This window comes from Pelecanus crispus, chromosome 4 (genome assembly GCF_030463565.1).
Source record: "Pelecanus crispus isolate bPelCri1 chromosome 4, bPelCri1.pri, whole genome shotgun sequence".
Lineage (NCBI taxonomy): Eukaryota > Metazoa > Chordata > Aves > Pelecaniformes > Pelecanidae > Pelecanus > Pelecanus crispus.
This window is the reverse complement of record NC_134646.1, coordinates 7,720,680-7,747,759: the sequence shown is the minus strand read 5'-3', so window position 1 is coordinate 7,747,759 and position 27,080 is coordinate 7,720,680. Positions and strand designations below refer to the sequence as shown.

Here is a 27,080-nt window from a genome sequence, read left to right as displayed (position 1 = left end):
CTTCCAAGGAACACTGACTGAAGCTTTTTCTGTATTTACTCTTTACATCCCAGTTATTATAATTCTTTGAATGACGCAAAAGAACAAAATTAATGAGAAATGCCGTATTAGAAACAGGCAGTCTTTTTTTTCCTCTGCAACTAGTCTGTAGCTGCACTCAATGACCCATTAACTTATTTTTGGTTCTGTACAAAGCCAGCACCAAGACATTTGCGACTCATTATCAACTAGGCACAGGAATTCACCACTAGAGCCTCAGCTGATCCACATCCAAAGGAAATCCCCATATGCTTGGAATTTTTGAAATACAAGCGTTACAGTTGTTGCCTGGTAAGAAGACAGTTTCCATACACAGGAGAGGATATGTTTATGTTTATGTTTTTGGAGGCTTGTAACTCAGCCAGAGGCAGATAAATTTTCCCAGGGCGGCAAAAGTCGTATCACTGACATCCAGGTAAAAACATAGTACTATTTCAAGTCACTGCTCCAAAGCGTGGAGGCAATAGAGCTGTGACAGTTTTCCAGACCAGCATTTAAGCCTGCAATACTTTTTATTATTGCCTTTTTTCACTATGAGATCCCACACTCCACGGCAAAAAGAAGCGCTACACAAAACAGCTTTGCTCACTACCCAGCTTTCATTCATTCGTTCCCACAGCACAGTTTGTCCTGTGCTGCGGAGGAGGAAAGCTCTTGCGGGTTTGACTTTGGTGTCCGCCGTGACGCAGCTTCCCGGAACGAGCCTGGAGGCTAGCCCAGACACTGCTGCTGCATGTGGCAAGGTCTGACCCCATCCCCTGGACTTGGAGCACTCACAGCAGTGCCCTCACCAGCCAGAGGTTACTAGTAGGCAAGGCAGCATTTTACAACATACCGGCATTTAAGAGATGGCTAAAAGAGCAAAAGTCTTGCCTGGGAGCACATCCAATGACCATTGAGTTGAGAAGGGCCTTCAGCATTATAGGAATCCCACAAATACCCCACAGCCACCCCCTCTTTTGGACCAAGACAAAAGTTTAACTTATTTCCATGCCCTTGTAAACAGCATACAGAAAGATGGGGGAGCCGAAGCAAGCACATCACATTTTCCACCCTGCTATGGAAAAAGTAGAAGGTGACTATATAATTAAAGATGCTGTGATAATGCATACACTAGGACTGGCTACGGGAAGGTGGAAATTTTAATTCTGGTATTTCATACCTTTTAAGAGCTCAAATTGGCAATCTTAATAACATTCTTTGAATTTTTGAAGTCATATAATTGCTTTCAATTAATCAAAATGAGGAAAGAATGAAATATCCTTTCACAAGACACTGACGTGAATAATATTCAGGGAGCAGAGTGGTGACCACTAACGTACCAATGCTTATTCTAACTGCCAGGCAGCAGCATCTGAGAAAGTTTCTCCTTCTACCCAGGACAGGAAGTAATTGTCTGACATCCATTGTCAGAAGCTGACTAACTAACAGCAACGAGCTAGAACAATAAGTGCTGCTGTGAGGTCTTGGTTATATGGAATAAGAAAATATGAGCTTCAAAGCGACCAGTGACTCCCTTGCAATTCCCCTACACTGTCTCATAACTCTGTCTCTCGTCCCTCCATCTGAGGCTCTCAGTCACAATCCTAAATGCAAAAGATCCCCGGGGATGTGGGGAGACCCAGGCGAACTGTCCGGGCAGTGTGGGGGCACTTGCCCCCACCTCCCTCCACTCCTCCCGGCAGCACATCCTTAATGAGGCCACCCGTGATCGTACTAAGGTTCACCCTGGAAGAGGCCCTTCCCCTGGCGACAATCCTCTGATGGAGATCTGGAAGGAAGAAAGCCCCAGACTGTATTCTGTTTTCTGAGCAGAAATGCAAAAATCTCTCAAACGTTCCCTTTCATAATTCCCCCTACCACTTTGAGAAGACTCAAGGGATGATACCTGGATTAACACTTGATTTCAATTTTAAAAACACAATTTTGTGCACTGACTCCGTGGCCATTGCCATTCAGAAAGTTTTACCTCTGCTCCTGAGTACTTCTGTGTGTGCTGAATGAGCTCCGCTAAGCAGACTTCATCACTGACCGGCATGGACTGAAAATGAAGTTTGAAGATCTCCCCACGAGTGGCTGCATCTGGCAATGGCACGTAGATAATTCTGTCTATTCGTCCTGGTCTCAGCAAGGCCTGCAATGAAAGCATCGCAGGAAAAGTTACAGCATATGGCACATCACATCAAGAAAGTAAAAACCACAACTCAATTAAAAACAACAATGCCACCAAATAACCAACAATTTCAGCAAAAGGAAGAAGCCACACAAGAACAACCAAGCTACGTGCAAGAGGGGTTATTCTCCTATGTTAGGACGGATCAGTCACTGAAAAGACAGTAAGGCTACTCAGCTTGAGAAATACCAGTTTATGGAAAAAAGGAATCATAAAGAACCATAGTCATTTTCCTAAAATAATAATTTCAGGCTTGTTACAAGGTGTGCTGGAATGTTAGGACTTGGCAGAAGGACAGGTGGCAATGGACACATCCCAAGTTCAGATCTTCAATCAAGACAAGTGGAGAAAAGAAGATTTTTGAAGTGAATCTTACGTTCTGGATTCATGTTGCTTTATCCCAAATTATTAGAGCTGCACATGCTTACAGAAGAGCAGACTACTCTGACAGTTTTTTTATGCAAAATAAGGTAACAGTAGACAGAGGCCAGTGATGCTCAGCTTCAAAAAGGGAGAGGAAAAAAACCACAGACTTGCAAAAGCACTATAATTAATACATTTTAGCATCAGCTTTGAACTATTGGAAAAAAGCTGGGTTTTTCTTCTCTTGTGCCACAAAACAATTGAAAATTCAACAGGTGAATGCAGTTACAAGCTAAGGCTGCAGCTTGGCAGTTTCAGACACATGTATTGGCCCTTGCAACTTTGGTTTCCCAGGGTTACTCAGATTATATATGCTCTGGGGAGGTGGGAGGGTGACAGAGCAAACTCTGGGCAGCAGCGACAGACAGCGTAAGAGGGGACAACGGCCACAAAGGGCAGCGTGGAGGCTTCAGACTTGATGGGAGGAAAAAATATCTCTAGAGGAGAAGCGCAGCCTCGGGGCAGGACATTGGGTAGGCTGCGGAAACTCGGTCCTTGGGGGTTTTGTGGCTCAGCCAGACGAAGCCAAGCCCTCCCCGATGTGGCGCTCGCGATAGTCCCGCGTTGTGCGGGAGGGAGACCGCAGGGCCTCTGGAAGCCCCCTCCATCCAGCTTTTCTGTGACTCTGTGCTTTCTGGATGGGGTCAAAAAGTAAACGTTATCTATATATATAAAAAACAATTCTATCCGATACACAGGAGAAGCCAAGCTCTTAAATTTATGAGAAGAGAGGAAGCTCATTTTTGAAAATCATCCACAGCAAAAAAGTAAAAACCCTCCCAGCCTGTCTTACTTGACATTTGGGAAAAAAAAAAAAAACCCAATCCAAACCACCAAACTGTGCATAGCGAATGCACATAAGTAGTATTTAAACTATTTTTTAAAAACTGCACAATGTTTATAAGATTCAGCATGTAACCTAAATTGTTTTTATGTTATGGTTCTCCCTTGGGCAGAGTAGTTTTGAGTTCCAGATGACTAGAGATATTGCATGGCTGTCCTGGGCTGTCAGCCAATAAGTCTTTTCCCAGCCTGATCATGTCAGTGAAAGTCATGCTGAAAAAATAGTAGGAAAGAGCTTTCCTTCCTGCATGGCATTGATCAAGTTAACACCCTTCCTAGAGTTTCTTTAAAAAGACTGCTGTGGTGCTTCAGAGTGGAAAAATGTATCCTGAATGTTAAGAGTTGTCTTGTTATTTTTAAAACAGAACATGAAAACGCTCAGCAGAAAGTGCACGGCACTGCGGTGTGTTGCATCGAGCTACGCAAGGAAGGCTGAACTGGGAAGAGTAAAGGTCCGTATCCAGCCCGGTACCCCGTCCCTGGCAGAGGCCAACGCTGGATCCCTATGAAGGAGAGCGAGAAGCAAGCCCTCCGCTGATACTTCCTCAGCAGGCTGTGCTACTGTCCACAGCACTCTTGATATCTTCACCAAAGAACTCAACTCACTGATGATAACTCAACCAGTGTGTAATTCAGTGTCTAAATCGTGTGTGTATCAGGATATTGCTACTTTTTGCCAACACACTTGAAAGAGAAATTTGCATGTTTCAAGACTAGGCTTGGAGGGAGAGGAATTATACTGCAATTGCATTCTGCATGCTCTTAAGGAAATGCCCATAGCTAATTCTATTATTTAGAAGAAACAAGAAATGTTCACATGAGTATGGTGGCGTGCCTCTTTTAAATCAAGGCAGGTTTAATCAGGAGGCCTAGATAATTAGAACATTTTCTAGAGCCAGCTTGGCTTCACGCTGCTGAATGACCACGGCTGTTGTGCAAGTGGGACAGGAAAAATGCTTGATGCCAATCAGCTGGGAGCAAGCGCTCCCCTGCATTGCATTGGCTTTCAGTTCTGAGACACAGTCTTCTACCAGGACAGAGCACCCACGCTTGCAAAGCACAACTGCAGATGTAAAAGAGTGAATGTATTTTTTTTTTTTTTTTTTTTGCTCAGTTACTAAAAATTGTATTTCCTCCAGTTTGTCTCAACTGCTTTGCGTTTTATATATAGTCATGGAGGCCCACGTTTTAAACACGCTATCATTACTTTTTGCTACAATCAGGCCTAGGGACCTTATCCAAGACGGCCAGATGTGCTGGGAACTGTACAAAAAAAGCACAAGTCAGTCTCTGCAGTGCTTGCTGCTTAAATAGACATAGACAAAAAGGAGAGGAGAGAAAATATTCTGTAACCTCCCTTGAGAGAAGAGTCAAATTCCCTCCAGACCCTGGAGAGAAAAGCAGATTGAACTGAGAGCTGGTCTCCACCAGCCAGCAGTCCAGCCGGACGGGAAATGTGGTGACCCTGGGCACGGCCCAACTGCTCCTCGCTCTGCTGTCACCACCCTGGTCCCTTTGGCAAGCTGCCGGCCCCCTCTCCTCTACGCTCCTGAGGAACTAGAAGCGGAGGGAGAGTGAGGAAGGGGCCTGCCTTGGCCAGTCTTGCGTTACTGGAGGGCAAATCCCCGGTGCGAGGCTGTAGGTGGGCTGCAGAGCTGCTCTGCTGCTCGCTGGTCCGAAAGCAATCGGAGAGCACCGGCAAGGCGAGGCCGTTCTCATTTGCAGGACATCACGTCGCCCTCTCAGGCTTTTGTTCTCTGCATACTTCTCGTGGAGCTACTTTTCATTTTTGGCCGAAATAATTCAGGACTCAGAACTGAGCTGCACGTAGAGGTCGGCAATAAGGCAACACGATATCCTTCTTGATGTTTTTGCATGCTGAAGTTTCCTCTGGAGGAAAATGAGCTCTTTCTGGGTTGCTCAGAGAAGCCAACTGTGGCATTTGATGTGGACACCTGCAGCAGCAGTGTCAGCTTTAACACGAAGGCCCAGGTCATGCTTACTTCTGCTGCTGGCAGCAGTGCTGAGTTTGATGGATGCTGGCACCACCTTTTTCCTCAACGCCGCTTTTCTTACAGACCTAGAAGCTATTTCTCTTCTCAGTGGGCTGTTGTGTGACGCGGGCTTCCCCACGGGAAGGGTTTTGGAGGTGGTCGCTCCAAGCGCGCCATGACTTTCACAGGCTGTTCCAGAAGATGGAGCTTCAGTCTTGCAATTTGCACTTTGAAAATCGTGAGGAGAGAGATAAGGACACCCAGGTCACCTCCGGACCAGCCCAGCTGCCCACCGGGTGCGCTGGGATCTGGCGCTGACCCGTTGGCAAGGCGGGAGGTGAAGCCGCCTGGGATTGATCCTCGCTGCCGAGCTGGAGGATGAGGAATTCGGCAGGAGAAGGCGGTGGCTCGGCTGTGCAGGAGCAGAGGCAGGTGGGGGAGGGTGAAGAGTTGAAGCGGGGCTGCAGGTTCAGGCAGATAGGAGCTGCCGGGAGTACAAAATTAACTGCTCGCGGCTGGGAGATGCAAAACTGATTTGAGGCTAGGAGCACACAGAAGGTGGGAAGTTGATGGGGCCAAAATTAATTGATGTGTGCGCAGAGCTACATAATTCACTGATGTTGAGATGTGAGGGTTGTATAATTTATGTAGGCCAGGAAGGGCACAAAATTAAGTAATTGGGGTTTTGGTAGAAACCAGAATACTTCATACCATTAAGCAATTCTTTTGCAAGTTTATGTAATTTTTTTGTTGTTACCACAACAGTTAGGAAAGGGGTCTAAGTGCACATACACTGAAAGGTTACTAGTGGTACACAGATACAACATTCTTCAGGGGAGCACTAGGAAAGTGGGATAATTGTCATGTAATACATAATATCATCAATAGCAAAACCACATTTTCATTAAGAAGAAACTGCTCCCCTTTCAAAAAGAAACGCTTAAATTTTTTGGTAATTAAAATAGAGCATTACTTCAAAATATATCATTGGAAAAGATAGCTGGTGCAAAAATGTGTATTTTGTGTGCAATTATGAAGATAATTATTTCAGGAAAGAAAACTTAAATATGTAAATCCAGGAAAATATTTGTGGTTCCTGTTAAGAATGGACTAGAATTAACCTTAGGGCTTTGCTAATTTTCCTCCTCCTCCTTTCTTTTTTTTTTTTTTTTTTTGTAAAGCATCCCTCTTCGGTTAGCTTTTTCAAAGGATACTTGGCCATTTCAAGAACTGCATTGTCAAACAATGCAGAATTGTAACACTGACAGAAGCATACCTAGCTGATGAGCTTTCTGTGGGACAGAAAAAATACTTTTCCTACTGACGTACTTCTACAGCCATGCCTAACCCATCAAAATGTCATACATAAATGGCGCAAGAGGGTAACCTGACATTAGATAAAATATAACTCCAGAAATGTGGCAAACTTGGACAAAATTTTCATTAGCAAAACGTAACTTGCATAGCAAAACATAAGCTGCAGAGTAAATGGCATATTAAGGTGTGTACGAGAGAGCAAGTAGGTTCAGCAGGTAACAAAGTTCATCTGGAGAATCAATGTTACTGCATGTTCTCTGCTGCAATCAATCTCCACAAGTAGGAACAGATTTTTATACTAAGTTTAAGACATTTCCTTTCAAGTAAATACATTTATTTCAATGCAGAACCTAAAAAATGCAACTAAAAATTTAATCCTGCCTTTGGAGTCCATTGGGATTAGACCACAGATGAAAATGAGAGGACTGGAAATAACAGAACAATCTGTTTCCTTTGTAAATAAATCCTTCCAACTTAAATTAACAATTGCTATTTATGAACCCCGCTTGTGGACCCTACTTACACGGACTCCCAAATATGAGAGGTACTCTATATCTTGTAATCTAATTTGGTAATGCAAATTTTTCTACTTTTACCATTACAGTATTTGAACATATGTAAAGCATTTTGAAGTCAGTCATATTCTTCCTCCTGTGCAAGCAGTAACTGTTTGTGAGATCCTTTCAGTGTTTTTGGCCACGTCAGGACAGATGTGTTGCAAGCATGGAAAGTATTAAGGTATATGATACGCTGAGGAAGTGAATTTGTTAACAACGATGAAAGGGCCTTCTTGTGCCATCACATTTATCTCTTGCAGGAGTGAAGTCAGCTCCCATAAAGGTGCTTCTCCTACGCTTTCAAGACTCACCTTGGTGCCTGATATTTTCGTTCTCACTCTGTGCCAGAGCAGGTCATGCTTCCAATGCAACAGAGCAGGAAGTGCTTGGGATTTTAGGATCTTTGAAAGTTTCAAGTACGGGAAAGCTCGTCCATCCTGTTTGCTAGACAGGCTACTGGAGGCTTTTTGTAACCATGGATTAATTACCAAAACTAGAAGGTGCTGTGGAGAAGAGACACATTAGAGTATCACTATTAAGGACTTAAAAACCACAGTCCGGCGGAGAGCTAAATTTTATTGTTCCACAAGGTTATTAACCCCCCTCCACCTGGCATGAGCTGTTTCAGGAGGCAACCTTGAATTCCTCTGTTTCAGGTGACACGCTTATTTGCTGTATCACAAGGCTGGAGTTTTGTAATTACAGTCAAGCAATACTGCTTTTTTCTTGCCAAGAGCCCCTTTCCCCCACACTCTTTCTCCTCTCCACCTTCTTCCTTCTGTGCCAACATCTGTCACCACCGTCAGCACATGCCAACACCTCTAACCAGTTCCCCTCTTTGATGACTTCTTTGCTGGTCACCACCCTTGTACTTCTCCCAAGATTTGTGCAGATTACTCTCTGTTGTCATTACACAACATCTACGATTCCTCTCAGGGTGAAGCAGTTTGCTTCTTTAACCTACAGTATATCCGCTACTCCAAAAACTGCATTTGCAAACAGAATTTTATTAGATACTATTGGAAACTAGCTCCTACAAAATGCTGCAGTCTCCCATTACCAGTCCCTATGCAAACACTTTACCTTCCACATAGATTTCTAAAAATCAGGCTGTACAACCCTTCCATCATGTCAGTCTTGCTCAAGACCTGGAGCATTGTGCAAGTTGACAAGAAAAGACATGATAGGTTTGACAGCAGGTGTTCAGGAAGAATGCGCGCTATCAAGTGGCAGTGAGCACAGCAGGAACATTTTACTCAGGCATTAACCAGAAGTACTAATTAAAGGCAGAGAACAAACACGTGGTTTGATACGCCAACAAACAGAAAACCAACTTGAGCAGGGAAACAGTTTGTATCATCCGAGTCCAAACCAAGATGAAGCGATACGGAGAGTTAACCATCTGAAAAATAAGAATGCAATCTGTCCTTCACTGCTAAGCAGTCAAATGCCCCTGCTTGCAGAGGGTTCATCTACTCGCTTTGCATATCCTCCAGGTCTACTACCATTAGTTAATCTTTTTCCGTCAACTGCTGATTTTTATCCATTTCCAGTTCATCTCATCAACAGAGGGAAACTTTTCTGTGTCATTTTCTGTATCTCCTGGAATTGCTCTCATTGCTGGCTACCAACAGGAACTAACACCTTCAGCTATCGCTACAGGCCAGTCTCTTAGTTATTACAGCAAAACACAGTTTACCCTACAGCTCCAGGATGCAGAAAAACAACAAATTATAAAATGAAACCTGGGGAGAGAACTGCCTTGAATCAATAGAAACCGTTGGCATCACTTGCTTCAACGACATACCCTGCTTTGCATGTTTCACAGCAAATAGTCATTTCCATTAATGGTGGCGATTTTAAACAGATATGAGCGTTACTGAAATAACTAAGTTATAAATAGGCAGCGCTAAAAACGCTTCAAGAAAGGAAAAATTTCCAGAGTTGATGTGAAAGCATATCGAGCCTCCACATGGCCAAAGCATTCAGAGCCACTTTTGATTTTATTTTCTTTCCCTGACATCCGCTGTCAGGCATGGATGAGGTCCCACTGTGGGCCGAGCCCCTCACCGCCACCGCGCGACCACCCCGCAGTGCCCGCCGCACGGCTGGCTCGTACGCCCCAGCACCCAGCGGTGCTGCCTGCAGTCTGGCATCTGCACCACAGCCCTCACCTCGCTGCCAAACCATGGGGTTTCGGGCTGCTCCAGGCTGGAGGTAGCTGTGCCTCTGCCTTTGGGGATATGGCACTAAGCACGTAGTGCCAGCAATTATTCAGCTGCCTTATCTTGCCTATACAGCTCAGGGAAGAGGCTGCTGTGCCCTCCTGCCGCCTCCTAAGCTTACCTCCCACGGTCCGTCCTGTGCCAGACAGCAGCTGTGGTCACGCGTGGAGAAGGGGCAGGAGGAAATAGAGATGGGTGGTAGGGTTACCGCCTCTCCACCATCTAAAGAAACCACTTGTCGATGCAAAGGAGAACAGCTCTATGAAAAGCCTGACTTGTATTTCCAGACCTGCACAAAGCTGGACGCACCAAAATATTCTCATCTTTTTAATCGGAGTAACATCAGTGTCCTACCTGCTGTACATCACGGTCCTGCCGCTGATAGAGTTTGATTAATGTAACTAATTCAAGGGGAATCATGGAGAAAAAAGACTTGAGGAGACTTGTTTCGTTGTAGCAATGAGACCGTGTAAACACAACTGCGAAGAACAATGTGCTCCTTGGCCCATGCAGACAATACCGGAGCACGTTTTTATGTGGTTTTGTTCGGATAGGATTAAAATATCTCAAGAAACCGAGTTTCAATCACTTCTCTTGGCAGAAACATCTGCAGGCAGATACTCTGCAGCTGCAGAACCAGTATCTCCATGCTTTTTTTCCCTGACATTTCAAACAGTTACATTGGCCAGTTGGCACAAATTACTATAGGGCTCACTGGGAGCCAAGCTTTGCCCAGGCCTCCATCTATAAAAGTCTAAACCTGTCAGTAACACAGCACATTTTCAATGCAGTAAAAGCGATGCAAATCTAAGCAACCCTACTGACACAATTCCAGATACTCCAGTTTGGCACCACAGAAATTCAGCTCCGAATCAAGCCTCTTAACGTGTATTCAAAGACATGGAGGCACCAACAGGGAATCAGGCTCTCCGCCCCTCTGCTTTGTGAATGTGGGCTCAGAAAACACTGAAGCAATTCAGCAGATTCTCCACAATCTGCCCATACTTTCAGGACACCCAAACACACATTTTCAAGCCACAAACTCTGTAAAAAACGGTGCCCAACCTTTCTTCCTCTGCTCGTTCAGGCTGCAGCTGTGCCGCTCTCTGCTTGCACCCGTGCTGAGTGGCAGTCTCAGCTCAGGGCTGTGGCGCTGGCTTCCTTTGCAAGGGGGATTTCAGACACAAGATCTTGTTCTCTCCTCATGTCCAGTCTGAACAGCCTTACCGTAGTGGCATGTGGACAGAGAATATCCCAAATTTGGGCTGTTTTCCTGCAATTTTAGTAAGCGGCAGAAGCGATCTAGTCTTTTGCCACTTGCTAGGTCTCACAGAGAGGTTTTGATGTGGAGAAGACACTGGAACTCCCCCTCTTCTCTAAATGCTATGCAGGTCTTCCTCCCCCATTTCTAATAAAATGATTTTTAGTAAAGTTAAAATTAACTGAAGGAAAAAAAAAAATCTATCATCAGCTAATAAACAATGTAACACACCCTCTTCAGTGTATGTTTACATAAGAGAGTCCTCCGTGCTCCTGTCTAAGAGGTGCAAAACCTCAGGAATGTCAGCTCTTTTTTTCTTTTCCCTCTTTTTTTGAGGGTGGGGGTTTAATAAAAGAAACCCTTTAGAAAAGATAACAATTACATGTAATGGAACCTGGAACCAGACTCTTTTGGCAATTAATCACCCAGGAGCCGTTGCAATCCTGCAGGCTGTTTCTGACAGATTTTGAGAGCTTTACAGGAATCACTGGGATAAGATGTGCCTGGGCTGGCTTCTGACAGGGACCGATCATGTACAAAGTGGATTGTTGGTTTTGGGGTTTTTTTTTTTTAGTTTGTATATTCATACACACAGACACATATACACACACAAAGACGTGTGCACCCATATAGAGATTTCTGTAGGAGTCTTTCTTTACATGCATGGAACAACTGCAGAACTCATTTATTAACCCAGAGGTAAAAAAGAAAAAGAAAGAAAGAAAGAAAAAAAAAAGTGCCTTTTCTTCCTCTCAGCAAAGTAGAGCTATCCATCACTTAACAGAGATACTTCCTGTTTTCAAGCAGTTGGGAAGGCATGACTTCCAACCCAAATACTTGGCTTGGCAAACTATTCCTGTGTTGACAGATGCTTTTATAACCACTTCATTCCACCTGAAGTTTCAGTATAAAAGGAGGTGGTTTTTGTTGGGTTTTTTTTTTTTTTTCTGAGGGAGGAGAAAGGGAAGGCAGAAAGGAGAGGAAAGAGAAGGAAAAGGAAGGAAAATACCACAATTATAACAGCTGGATGACAGAGGTTAGCATAGCTCTGACAGATGTTACCATGTAACCTCAAAATGACATGTTAGAGGGAAAAAAAAAAAAAACACCAAACCTGTTCCTTGTAGGAAAGAGAATTTTGAACTCCTGCCAAAATATTACAATTCTCCTCAGAAGCTTTCAAACACTGTAACAATGATCTACCACATAATACAGTATTTTCTGTACATAAGCTATGCCTTTATAATACCATTGCTCTGACTGATTAAATTACCAGCACAGGATGAGATTTTTTTCAGAGAGACAACTTAGCCTTCAAATGACAAAAATGCACAGCAGGTCAGCTCCATCAGGACCTGCCTTGAAGCAGCTTTTCATCTCCTACGTTCTGTTTTCACAGGATTCATTAACAGGACACGCTCTAAGCACTTCTCAGGACTACCTACTTCAGCGTGTAACAAACAACAGTAAAAATGTGCTGCACACAAGAAGATTTATTTGTAAAGCTGCCTGATCCATTTTATATAACCTTTTGTCATATCAGTTTCTATATTGCTTGCACCTGGTTACTTCAGTGACTACCCTACTACAAAAATCTCGATGATTTTACCTGGCTTGTGACCAAACTTCACAGGCCTGTCTAACAAACCACAGATAAACAAAGTGTAAAAGAAATGTTTGTGGGCCAAAACAGGTACGTGAAACAAGCTACTTTTAAAGAAAGAAGAGATTGGCAGAGAGGCAGGCAACATCAATGAAACAATTCAGAAACGGTTTCAAAAGGAAATCAATGACTTTCCGTTGTTACAGCCAACAACACTGTGGCAGAAAAAAATATGGTTTCTGGTTTTCATTATTTGAATGATCTTATTTTACTACCATGGCTCTGGAAGACCATTTGAAGCAATAAAGCAGATACTGGTCACAATAACTGTAAGCTAAACAAAAAGTCATTCAACGCATAGAGAGAATAAAGTCACAATAAAAGAAATATCACTTGTTTGTACTTGACATTGGAAACCAAGGTGATCTGGCCTTTTTAAAATCTGTCTTGAGGCTTATAGTCCAAAAAGACAGGGAGCGAAACAAACAAATCCTGGTTTAAAGCCCTCTCTTTGGGAGGTACAGCCCTCCTACCCCTTTGTAACTAACACAGACTGGGTACAGCCCAGTTGCCAATGCCATTGGAGACGGGCTAAGGTGTGTTGGGTATCTCCCCGATGCTGGCAGGTATTACCAATGAGGCCTTCTCCTTGCCAAGGGGATAGCTGGTGGCCAGGCAGGAGCCTGCTGAGCAGAACAAATAGCACAGGACGCCGCTGTTCAAGCCACCGAATCCCAACCATGCTTTTGACATAGGAACAACCAGAAGACACACCACAGGTTTTTAACTCACTATCCAGCAATCCGGATGGCTGAACACCGATGAAGCCTTCTCCCCCTTTCAAAAAATACACTCTTAATCAATTTTTTAGTTATAAACCGATGAGGAAAAAAAGAAACAGATAAGCATATACAGTAGGAAAGAAGCCTCTAACCAGCATCTGCAAGGCGGTGCGCGCACAGCGAAGCACCGCTCGACGTAGGACATCTAACAGCAGACACGCACCGTGAGTCTTCAAACACGGCCACACAGTTAAGGAGCCATTCTGGGGCCAGACGAGCACATCAGGGAAGACGACTTTTTGGGAACAGCCAGATGTGGTCACCGAGGATGCCACTGGCATAACAGCGCAGGTGAGACGGTTCCAGAGATTGAGAAAGTGTGGGTAATACTGAAGAACTGCATGCTTGACTATAAAATCCCAGATAGCTACATGCCAGGATATTAATATAGTCAAGACCCAGCCTAATTAAGAACAGCGGTGCACTGGCTGGGTCAGAAGCCAAGATACTCTGCTTGAAGAAAAGGCCCCGGCAGACATGCCTTCTCTTACGATTGCAAGCAGACAATCACTGACTTCCTCCACCCGGATGCAGGAAGACAACCTGGTGGTTTTCTCCCTCATACCGGCAGAAACCACTTTGTGTGTTGATCTTAGAAATTGTGGGTGGTGCTGAGTTTACCTAAGTTACAGCGCTCGCTGCAGCTGCCAGTTGCAAGTGACAGACAGAGCCTGGACCCTGGGATTAAAATATGTACTTTCTAGTCATTAGGCCTGGAGCAGTGCTGATAAAAGTCCTGAAATCATTTTACAGGTCTGCCAAGTGTTTATAGCCCCTAACAGACATGAAATATCAGATGAAAACCTTCGGTGCCACCCAACTCACATTTTTTCCCTACACTGCCAAAAGTGCCTTCAAACATATGCGAGACTCTGCTGATCGTTGTCCATCTGGCTTTCTCCCTGACTGTCCCCAACTTTGTGAAGTCACCTGTAACGTTTCCATCTCTAAGCACTTTTCAATGGAGGAATTATTTTGGTCAGCCCCTTTTACATGTTCTACAGTCAGCCTGAAGGCATTCCTGCCATGGCAGACAGTCTGGCATCAGATCTGGCTTCATTCTTACCACATATCCTAGATATTTCCATCTTCATTTCTGGATAATTTAGGAGATTAAGTCTTGTTCAACTCCCTGACGAATCTCAGTATTTGTTATAAATTCATTCCATTTAATACCTACTATTTCCCCGAGGCATTTACTTTCAAAAGCTTTTAGACGTCTGTCTGTACCTTTGGTGGATTTCCAGCTTTCACATCCAACTGTTAAGTTTCAGTGGAAGACTCATAAATCGGTTTTAAATTGTGGATTATCAACACCTAAATCTTCTTTATGCTGGTAAATGCAGCTGCTCTCTTGCTGATGTATTACACTATTTCTTTCTGGACATCCTGTTCGTTCACATCTTACTGCCATGCAACATGAAGACGTCTGTTTTGCATATAGCTTGTTTTTACATCACATTATTGGAGTCAAAAATTACCGTGGTTCTCATAATGTCTATTTGTTTTTTCATTTACCTTCTTTTTTTTTTGCTTTCTTTCCTTTGTGCATGAGTGTCTGTTGGTCTGTTAGATCTAGGTTACCTGGAAAACAACCTAGCTGTGGTTTCTGTTAAGTAACATAATGCATGTTCTACCTGAGTCAACTTTTTCTCTTTCACTCTTTCCTACTTAAACAAACAGTGGCTCCAAGTAGCAGAGGTGAAAGATTGCACTTCTACTTGATACCACTGTCTGCATAAAGGAATATTCATCCTGTCAATGTGTACTTCAGTCAAGTAAGCTGCACCTTGATCTAAAGCCTTGATGAGGCAATTACTTCTCTTAACATACCCTGTCATTTCAAGATGCTGCAGACTCAATCCTGATGAACACAGTCAAATATTATCTTTCAATCTCTGAGTATAATCTAGGTTATAAAACACCGGGGGAGGTGTCTCAAATGAGTGTTTTGTTGAGTTATGGTGGGGATTAAATCTGATCAGCACATGATCGATCTTCTGTTCTACTGAGCTTCAACTGACCCCTTTCTTCTGCCTGAAGCAGCACAGAAGACTCTTCTACCAACAAAAAGAGCACAGCATCACACTAATTTTGCAGTAGTTCAGGCCATCTTTAATTTCCCCTCCTCTTTTTTTTTTCCCCCCTTTTTTTTTCCTCCCCAATTACACTTTTTCTACTGACTCCATACTTAAAAAATTCAGTTACTTTTACCAAGGGCATTTTTCATTTTCTGGGGCTGTATTCATCTATAGCTTTCCCTGTTTTTTGCTTTTGTATCAAAAGCATGCTGTGAGCTTTATGATGATATCTACTTATAGATCATTTATCTGCTAAGATTGACAGATTATTGCACTGGTCAGCTGTTTAATATTACCATTGCTTATTTTCTTCCCTTTTTGTTACAAGGCTTTGTTTTTTTCCTTAGTAGGCCTCCTGAAGTGTATAAACGTATGGTGGTAAAGTGTTTTCCTATCACATTTTTAACACTTGTTTAAGCTTGTTTGATGAAGTCATCAATGTATCTCTTTTCTATTTTTATACTGCATTTACTTGTGGTATAATTTATAGAAATTTTTTTTCCCCCCTGAAAGGGTATGTTTGAACAGTTAATTTGCATAATTTTCACAACTTTTACCTATATAAACCAACTATGATTTATTAATACTTGAATGTCTGGAAAGCTGCATTTATTGTGCCAGCTATGAAGCTGCCAGGCAGAAAGGACCAAAACAAGCCATGCTGAGCTCTTGAGGTAAATTTGTTCTTTAGATAGGCTTTCTTGTTAAGTGTTGTGGGAGTTTTACTCTTCTTCAGTTTACAGGTGTCCAAACAGGTGTGGGCTTTCTAACAGAACAGGCCTACTCTCCTTATGGAATGCAAATTTTGGAAATGTTCAGGAATTTCAAAACATAAATACTTAAGTTATTGCCACACCCAAGCTGTACATTTTCTCACCTAACATAGTGAGAAGCCATTTCAGTCCCATCCTGTTGCCAGTGTCACAGAATCCCACTCTTCAGCACTGGGGAACCGTAATGTCCTAGCCAAGCAGAAAAAATACTTGATCGCACCATCATTTAAAAGCAGCATAGTGTTTTTCCTACCAAACTTCACTGGTGAGTTATTGCTCATTTGCAAAGTGGAAACAGGAAATATCTTCACTGTTCATAGCTAAGGTCTTCCCAAAATTTAGCAGTGTTTGATCCTGAAAGCTTATTAAGTGACTTGCTTGGGAGTCACTTTGAACTACAAAATTTATCTTGGGCTCTAATCACTGTTTAGAAATAGAACTGAATTGTAGTCAATTTAACATAACCATTTGATTACTCCATCTGTCTTTCTGTAGTAATACTCTCAAGATGTCATGTAGGCATGCAACGTATCATTTAAGACAGACAATAGCACAGTTCAGGATCCAGTTTAGAAATAATGTGCCCAGAGCTTGATGTTGCCCAAGGGCAACGTGGCTTGTAAGGAGACACTTATCTCTATTTTCCATTGATTTGGATTTCCCAAAGCATTTGCAAATTGCAGGAGCTGTATTGAGACATTTTAAATTTAGATTACTCTAACTTACTTCACAGGGACATCAGTACTCAAAGCTGCCCTCTAACGAAGAGAAAATATGAACAGTTGCCCTTTGAATATGGACCACTCTTGAGCTCTAGGGTTAGGATTTATCAAAGGAACCTAACACCCCCTGCCCCCCCACTTCAAATTAGTAGCTACATTTCTAACACTAAGAGCTTCAGAACTACTGAAATTTCCTCCCACATAGTCTTCAGCTTTCAAAATTATACTCATATTCATTCTTCAAGTTGCTGAATCCATGAAAGCCATGCTTTGGCTGAAGGCCAGAATACGCAGGATCAAACAGGGAATTTCATTTTACTCAAGCTGCTCTGATGGAAAAATCAGAGTTTCAGATTCTTTCTGGGGATGCAAAGATAATCTTTCAGTACCAATAGCATATGCATGCAAATATTAGTTTATGGGAAATCTATGTGAGGAAATTCGGCTCCTCTCATGACGAGCACCAGAATCAAAACAATCAGAGAAGCTGGGAGAATTATCTGGGTGTTCCCTGAATGCTTGCACATATCGCCAAAACCCAGACCTGGCACATACCAAAATCCCAGTGAAGAACTGTCACCGGCTGAGCCTGTGCAAAGGTACTCTGGGTAAACACTACGCTAAAGCGAATGCACTCTCAAAACAAGTTCCCTCCGTGGACTTAAAGGGAAAACAGTGGACCTAAACAGGAGGCGAAAGTCCTTTCTTTGTTGCTATCACTTACCTACGTGACCCCATTTTGAATTTCTCACACACCAGGTACCATCAGGAGTGAAGCACGTTGGTCTAATTTAGTTTCTGACACAGACCACGCTGTACTCACAAGATGCCACTCACGGATGAGAAACTCCATTTAATGGGGCTGGGGCCCTGGTGTACAGTAGTCGGGACATGCACAAAACATTTAGCATCCTGAGGGCATGTGGGAATGGGGACCCAAAGAGAGAAAGAAGGAAGTTAGGAGAAAAAGAAACTCTATCAGTGTTTCCAAAAACTAAGGCCATGGTCATGATACCTGAATTGTCAGCCCGAGAGAAGCAGGATTCCCAGAGAGAAAGAGGGTCACAGCTGAAAAATAGTGAAATACCATTCTGGGAGGCCTCCCTACTCTTGAAATAGACTTGATATGTGAAGATGGATCGGGCTAACATGAAACTGCTGACATCTATTCATAAGGTATTTGACTCAAATGAAGGAAAGGGTTTCTTTTCTTTGCCTCCTTTTTCAAAGGAAGGGACCTTCCTTCTGAATTTTGAAAAGCCTGGCACTGCTGGAACTGGGGCTAGTCATGACGCTATTTTACTATAGACTTCCAGGCAGCAAAAACGTACTTGGCTATGGAGCACCTTTCTACACTGAATGGCAGAAGCTCCGCTTCTTGAAACTTTACAACTAAACAACATACTAGGAAGATTTCTGGAGAGAAGGTTCCTATATGTGTATGCACAGCACATGATGACATTTCCCAGCAGTTACTCTTTTAATCGTTATCTGCACTTCTACCTTTTTTTCAATGCAGAAAACAGGAAACACTTTGCTTTTCAACAGGAATTAATAAAGAGATTTCTTGGTGCTGTAATTTCTGTCACAAAGGGTGCTGACAATGAATCAAAACCCATCTTTTAAACATAAAAATGAAGATAATTGAAATGTAAGCTGAAATAAATTGTTCCCCGGACAGAGTTGGGGATTATGACTGTCAGATTTTGATGCAACTACAACTTCTCATCTGCGCAAGGTAAGTTAAAATTCAGTTGTTGATGCATGATTCAAGTCTCCCTTTGCAATCACATTTGGCTTAGCATCTCTTTTTCAAAGGCTGATGTCTTCAAAACAATACTTGCATAAGTGAGAACACAGTTTCAAAACTCAGAAACCTTCCATTCTTAAACCGTAACTAAATAACCTCCGGCATTCAAAAGCAAGCAAAGCAAAAAAAAAAAGCCTCTCTACAATAATCTGCACAGATGGGTGTTGGGGTCTGCACTGGAGAACTCCCTCAGCAGCACGAACAGTCTCCAGCAACAGCAGTACTCAAAATCTCTGCAGGCTTTGTACTCATTTCTGGTACACCTGCATATAGACCAACATGAGTGTTTCATAACTCACAGGGTTTCAGAATTCCTGGAAGATTTATTAGTCAACATGACAGCCTTCGGCCCCTCTGAGAGCACAAACATCCACAGACAAAAACTGAGGCGGGGGGGAGGTGCAAATGAATCTCAGAGTTAACACTGCTTTTTTATCCCACTCTGCACATAGGAAATGCTTCCAGAAAAGCCCTCAAAGTCCTTGCACACAATGCAGAGCCTGCTCCTGTGGCACAGTACTTTGTATTTTATTTCCTTACATCAATGCAGTCCTAAGGCGGACACAAGCCTGCTTGGCTAGAGCCATGCATAATCGCAGGGCTTCGCTGGGTGAGCAATCCCGGTCCTGGCCCTCCGCCTGTGAATCATGTTAACCAAACAGAAAAAAACATTTATCTGCAGAAGTTCAGGGAGCTCAGAAGTGTTCTCTTGAACACCGGGTTTCACCTGTTTATCAATGGCTCGGATTTCATCATCAAGCATCCATTTCCCTCCTCCTGCCCAAGAGCGGCTCTTCTCAGTTCCGTATCTGTAAACCTGTTCAGCCGGGCTGAACGGAAACAAGTCACGTCCCTGCCTTCCCAGTCTGTGCTGACACGACAGAAAAGTAACTGGAGAAGAGAAAAGATACATCCATCCCAAGGCACACATCCCTCCCAAGCCTCTGGGAGGGACGGGACAAAGGTGATCTCGTACAAAAGCCTGCACCTGGGAAAGCAGTAAGAGGTACCGTGCTCCAAACGTGATGCAGCCACGAGGGCCTCTTAATTTTATTTCCTCACAATAAATCCCAAGCAATGGAAAGGGTAGTAAAATAATTACGGTACTCTGCACCACAGGAGGGTATCACAGAGCTGCCCCCAAAGTGATTTTGCTCTTTCAGGGTAGGCAGTATTACTAAGATGGCCGTTTGCTTCAGTGGCCAGTTCGGGCACCAGATGACACAGGGCTCTGGCCCTGCCCCACGCTCAAGCAGGCTTTCGTGGCTGTACCTGGGCACACGCCGCCTTCGCACGATGCACGGTCGGAGCCCGCCCGTGGAACGGGACATCTAACCCACCGCATGTTGTCTGTGCCGATCCACATTAGACTGGAGGTATTTTTAACAAAGGCGATGGAGGGGGGCTAGGCGCGAGGACGGGAGGGGTACTCTTAACTGCAGCTGTGCCCTTGTGTGTCCTTTTAAATCAAGTATGGAAGTGGGGCTTTCAAGCATTCGCAGGAATAGAATGGCTAGTGGAAGAGTCCCAAAAGTTTTTCCAATTATTTCTTTAGTCGAGATTTCAGTATCACATCTGACATTCCCTTCACAAAGAAAGGGCCCGCTTCAGGTAAAATACGTACTGGAAGTAGATAATATACACCCAGAAAACCAGTTTTTGCCAGTGAATTCAAAATGAAAATACTTTAATTTGACAAAAGACCATGCCGATGTATCTCTACCTATGGAAATCTATGGAGAGACTGGTCCTCATCTCAATTATTCACCTACCTTTCTTGAACTCAGAGTATAAATGCCCTAAATACTCAATTTTCTAAGAACTGGATTTGTTATAATTATTGTTACAGTGTAATATAAACACTACTGCTTAGAGAACCAAGCAGACAGTAATATACACCAAGTAAGCAGAAATAGTTGTGATTCATTAGAAAAATCTACCTTACCCAAAATAAAACAGTAAGAACCAATTTTTCCACTATCTTTACAATAATCACCACAAAACTATACTGAATTTATCAAAATGAAGGACCATTTCTCACTCATTTTTGAATTATGGCTTGATAAACCTGGAATAAAACAAAAAGTCTTTTAAACTTCTATTAACCACTATGTACTAAACAGATGCTAAATGATCATAATACAGCTAATGTTACTATTCATATTGCTGAAATGAAACTCAACACGTTGCAAGTTACATCAGAAACAATTCCTTTAACTTCCTATTTGTATTTTTTTTTTAAATGAACTATTGGACTATCCCAAAAGAATTTTTTTTTTCAACTGTGTATTTCCTGCTGCTTTTTCTTCAGGTTTTCATTCTTGTGAATTTCAGTGAAGCAGCTGTAAGAGGTAACAATTACAGCAAAAATGTTTAATTACCCAACTAGCTTTTAAACAGTACCTGTGGGCACATACAGTCCTCACATGAAGTTACTTAAAAGTAAACCCACAGGAATTATTGTTAAATAATGGTACGATTATCAAAGAAAATTATTCTCTGTGAGTCATTTCACATTAATTACAATATATTATTTGAAAGGCAATGTAGATGCAGTTTATTCCGCAGTGCTCCTAGGAGAGTTTAACGAGCGGTCCCATTAGGATCCACAGGCAGGAACTGGGCTGACGCGGCTCTCGCATAGACTCGCTGCCTGCACCAGATCCACCCCGCGTACGCCGGAGTCCACATCGAACTTGGCAGGAATGGACTGAAGCAATAAAACTAATGAAAATCAGTTATGAGAGGCTACAAACAGCTGTAAAATATTTAGAGAAAACCACGGAATCGAAGACCTGACCAGATTTCCAAATCCTGTTTTCTAACACTTAAAATACCCACTCCACTTTTTAAAAATCTCTCCAAACAATGGTTTGATTTAACAGTACACTCTAAAAATCTGAGAATTAATTCAGAAAAAAGCTATTCAAATGCCATTTATAACTGATGGGAGAATATCACTTAGGCAACATTTATAAATGTATAAAGTAGAAAAGTAGCTGTTAATCTTTATGATTTTTGCTCTTCCAGTAGGAAACTGGATCATGCACGTGTTTTTTTGAAGACAAAAACCTCTTCTACAGCAGCCATCATTTTAATAGGAGATTTAATAATACACATAGCTTATATATTACTCATATGTGCAATACCATGTTTGCATGCATTGAGCTCCACCGGAGTGCTGATTGCTCAGTTCTGTGAACTAGACTACAGAGATTTTTTTTTTTTTTTCCAGAGCTTGCTTCGGATTATTATTATCCTTCCATTACCTTCCCAAATTCTTCACTGACGAGTCTACTGAAGGGAGAATCACTGTAACTATGTACACTTACACTTATTAAGCCGTAAGAGGCCCAGCCTGCTGTTGTAAACCAGTGTAGCTCCACTGTCATCTTCTGGCACTTTGCTAATATTTACAGCAGCAGCGCTAGTCCCAGAAATTAAACAGTGGCCAGCGGCTTTTCCATGATATGAATCAGCAATTTTATATAACCTCAAAATCCTAAAACTTGGGTGGTTGAATCTTACTCATTATCCCGTCATTGAGCCCTTTTGGCCAGCAGGGAATTCCAGAATTCGGAAATTATCTCTAACTCACTGTGATCAACACACAAGGATTACAGACGGCTCTATTCTGCCCTAGGGAATTAAAGCCCAGGTTAAAGAGCTTCCTTACTGAGGAATTGCAGCTAAAATGTAAACCTGCGCTAACTGTTTCTACCACAGCAGAAAATCACCTGGAGCGGGAGCCAGACCATGGAGGAAGGAACAAGAGAAAAGTGGGAAAAACAGAAAAGAAAGAAGAGAACAGAAAGAGCCAAGAAGAAAAAAGTAGAGAGAGAATATTTCCCATTAGGATACGTCAAAAGAGCCAGAGATGTCAATAGGATTCACGCACACAAGCAATTCTTGAAAGGATCTGCAATGATTAGCACTGCAGTTTGACAGTCAATGGAAACGAACACCAGCAGCTAGAGCTGCCCAGACTTTTGCGCCCCTTCATCTTCCAGGGAAGACTTCAGGCCAAGAACTTTTGCATCAGAAAAGCAAGTAAAAGGCTCAGACATGGTTATATGGTGCTTGGATACTGTCACCTTTGGTGGAAACGTGTTCTGCAAGCGTCCTGGCCAAGCTATGTCCCTTGGGATGCAGGTGGCTGTCCCAGCTGCTGTACCACCGCAGAGGGCTGCGGGGGCAGCTGCCGGCTGCGTGGCCTCCGAGTGTCGGCTCCGGGGACAGCCAGCACTGACCAAGAGCAGAGGGGTGAAGCCCCTGAGCTACAGTACCTAGCAAGCACGGTAACAGCGTTTTCAAACCAAAGTACGTCTTCCAGTGAACTAGGTATCTCATGTGAAAAAACCCAAATGGTTAGGAAAAAATGCCCTCATTTCTGTTAATAGAAATCAATCAGAAATGTTGATTATTCATATCAAAATGATCTTCCATTTTTACCACAGGAGCATCTTCAAAAAGTTACCTGACATAGAGGAAAATGAAACCTGTTTTTCTTCAGTGAGATGGTTCCGGATATCTCGACAGCTTTAGGTGAGATAAAGAAACTGCATCAGGTCCTTTCCGTATCACAGGGAACTATTAACACAAAGTTAAGCTGTCGACTTTCTAGAAATGGGCATCATTAAAAATTCTAGCTTTTTCTATCCAGGCTAGCCAAGGTCAGACAATTTTAGAAATTATTCTTGATAATTTGGGGGGTATGGAAACTATTGGCTAATATTTTACTGGAAGAAAAAACTGTTTCAAGTTATTCCACATTAACACGGTTTATCTGTTAGCACAGAAGTTCATAAAAGAAAGCACAGCAGTTTCGTACATAAGACCTGATCTACATAACCATAAATGAAAATTAATCTGAAGGATGAACAGTGTAACAATGCCTATTCTTTAAATTCCTCTGATAAGCGCATACTAGAACTCCTTCCTCCAGGGAATATGCCCAACCTTCCCTACTGTCTCAACACGTTACCCTGAAGTCTTTACTACCATCTACACATAACATACAACGACGGGTTATCCTTGCATAGTTTGACACAGCATTAGAAGCAGGACTTGGGAAGCTAGCCAAATACCTGAGGCTAAATCCCTAGCACATTAAAAGTCTATTTACTGTTGCCCATAATGCTATTTTATATATAAAAATGCAAAAGGAGATCCATATGGAATTAACTGTATTGTTCATTTCTGTGATTTTTTCTTTTCTTTTTTTTTTTTTTTTTTGGGGTACATGAAAGAACTAGGTCAACATTTTCCAGAATTACCCAACTTGCTTTATACTTATGAGAAAGGAAAAAAGTTCCTATTACGAATGTTGTTTGGGGAAAACAGTACAACATTTATGGGAATTTTTCTCATTTGAGTTTTTAGAAAAGGAAACATAGTAGAAAAACTCTCCACCGTGTGGAATAATACAGATTTTTATGTGAAATATCAGTACAGACATCTACCACTGGAGCTAACAAAGCAGTAGCAGTCTATTAGGTGGGCCACTCACCAGAGGAAAATGAAGAATACATTGTGTCTTGTGTTTCATAACTCCGTTTTGATTTCATAAGCACGCAAAGGAATCTAGATTCCATGTGACATTTAAGGTACCAGTTACAAGATCCATCTGCTTGATTTTACCAGTATCGACTTCTACATCAGTTCTCTCCAATTTGTTTAGCCACTTGATACCCAGCTACATGGATGCCATTGCTCTCCACTCTTCTTCTACACTTCTGGGTGCCCCACTCTCAACTTCCAGTCCTCCAAGCGATATGGGTGAGAAAACCCAAACATCAGCAATGCCAGAATAGCTCACACCCAATGACAACTGTTTAATTTAGCTGCCAAACTCCATCAAGCCTCTAGTGTCCATGCAGAAATCAAGGTTTACTAGAAGTAAAATCTGCCCAAATCTGGAGACATCTTTCACAAAGATAACAAAAGGTACACACATAATAAAATTCTGAAGTCTCTTCTCTAGTGTACAAGGGGTGACAGAGCTCCTCAACCAAACCACAGTAAAAAAAAAAACAAAAACAAAAACAAAAACAAAAAACAACAAACCAAAAAAACCCAAACACCCTACACAAAACGCCAAACAAAACCCCCAAAAACCAAAACCCAAGCAGTATCAGTATAGGCAAAACCCACAACTGGGGGAAGAGATCATTCCCCTGTTAGTTTTGTCCTGAGAAAGACAAAAGTGGTGGTTTTGCTGACATGAAGAAAGCTTGAAGCAGGCAATGGTCCCAATGGTCAAAGAACCATAATGTATAAAGATTCCTATAACTGAACCATTTGACAAAGAGTTGGACAACTTTAAATATAGGCAGCACTATCTAGATTGCCTATAGTAATCCTAAAAAGCATCTAGGACTTCAGCTTCACTAAGGCAGGAAGCATGTTTGTGTCATCCTACCTTGTCAGTGAACACACAGCATTTTCAGAATTAGCTGAAAGACACTCCATAGACTTCAGTAAATTGTCACATGGGATGGTTAACAGGTGTTACCTTCACATGAGTTAAAACATGGTGTTAAAGGAATGGGCAATGTCTCTATGAACCCCATTGCTGATCCCACATTTACAATAGTATCTTTAAATCCATCCAATTTTGTCTTTAATCTGTTTGAAATTAATAGAAATGAGATCTTTTAAATAAATAAAAAAGTAAATATCCCTTTGAGTAGAAGATGGCAGGCAAATTGGCCACATTTGTGTTCGTTGAACCAAAGCACCTGGTGTAGGTCATTCCCAAGAGTCTTGCCCCACTTCTTTTCAGCCCTGCTGCCAGGCAAACACTTCCTGCCTCGACAGTAGTCCAAGGCCTAGAGAGTGCAAAGAGGAACACATCATTCCCCGATACATACCTTCTTTATTACCAGTCATTCATAAATAACGCAGCCTCAAGAGATGCCATTGGGTCTTAAGATGCCATAGTTTATATAGTTTATAACCACAGTTTATGCACGTTAACAGTATCATGTGTAGGTACCCACTTCTGTGCACTGCTACAAACTACAAAAGTCCCTTGACAGCTTATGTCCAAAGTGTTTTGGGGGTGTTGGGCTTATTTTAAGGTTTATTTTATTTATTTTTCCAGCACACTGACATTCCAGCTGATAGCTCCGGAAGCACGTTCACATTCCACTCTCTCTATTAAAATATTTAAAAGGTTATAGTAAGCGGAGGAAAAGGTAGCAGATACAGAGAAGTATTGTGAGTCACATACTCACCCCAAGGAAAAGTATTGCTTACCTTTGATGAGGCAAGTAAATAATTAGCTATACTTAAGGCACTTCTCTTCCAGTCTCTCAGAACAGTGTTACACAGGCAAAAGCTTTTGAAGAGTTTAGGAAGGGAAACACTCAAAATTCATGATCTCCCTGTGCAGGCAAAATATCACGCCTGCCAAACTGAGCATCTATACACAAGATCTTGAAATATTAAACTGATTAATGACAGTAGCTGTTTTCCTTGATAGACTGCCTCATAAATAAAATCAATAATTTTGCTAAACCCAACGCATTTCTCGGGAATGTGTTACTTGGACGGAAGTTTTCTACAACATGTTTAGGGGCTTTGTCTCTCTATGGAGAGAGAAGCCATGGCATAGACATGTGAGACCAGGGCCTAAAGAAACCTTCTCTTTAGAATATTCCAGTGATTTCCCCCCATTCCTTATTTAAGGGGAGGATAAGTCAGACTCTTGTGTCATGACCATAAATATCTGAAGTGTCAGATAATGAACCACAGTGAAATGGGGTTCATCTGGTTAAATATAGATACGTGTCTCCAAGCTAATCACCCTGCGCGCCCCTGATAGTCAGGGGAGTTCAAGGCGTAACTAATTTTTTCATTAAAAAAGATACATTAAGTTATTTATGCCTTTAAATCTCTAATTGACTATAAAAGTGCAATAGACTATAAAGGGAATCAGTTTGATTAGCTTGGATGAATCCTTTTCTGCTCTTCATTGTTGCAACATTTATTTTTACACTCATCATCATCATTACAAACCCAAGGTAAATACATAAGAAAAGCCAGAACCATTTAGCATTACGTGCTTTTACACTAATAAAATCTTTATCTTATTTGTGTACCCCTTAACACTTATCCTACAAAATAATTTTAGCCTCTGGATAATGAATTATAATATATAACAAACAGCATAACTAAGAACAAACCCTACTTAAAAGATCTGAGTAGTGGCAAGATGCTAATGTAACAACATATATTAAATAGGTGTAATAGTTCAAATATTTGGTATTTTTTATATTAAAATATAGATGATGGAAGTCCAGAAGTGCAATGAATATAATTTAGTTTTGTGGAGTCACAAGATAAATTTATACAATTCAGCTCTCACAGGTGTTTTTTTCTCATTTTGTTTTAGTTTTTACTGGCCAATTCTC

The 27,080-nt window shown here is 42.1% G+C and overlaps 1 protein-coding gene across 1 annotated transcript in view; it reads right to left on the bottom strand.

The window, feature by feature from the left end:
• AFG2A (AAA ATPase AFG2A) overlaps nt 1-27,080 on the bottom strand; it is a 204,519-nt gene that overhangs the window by 36,811 nt on the left and 140,628 nt on the right. Inside the window, 1 exon segment of the mRNA XM_075708927.1 lies at nt 2,009-2,173. Within this exon segment, the coding sequence (XP_075565042.1) occupies nt 2,009-2,173 (165 nt within the window).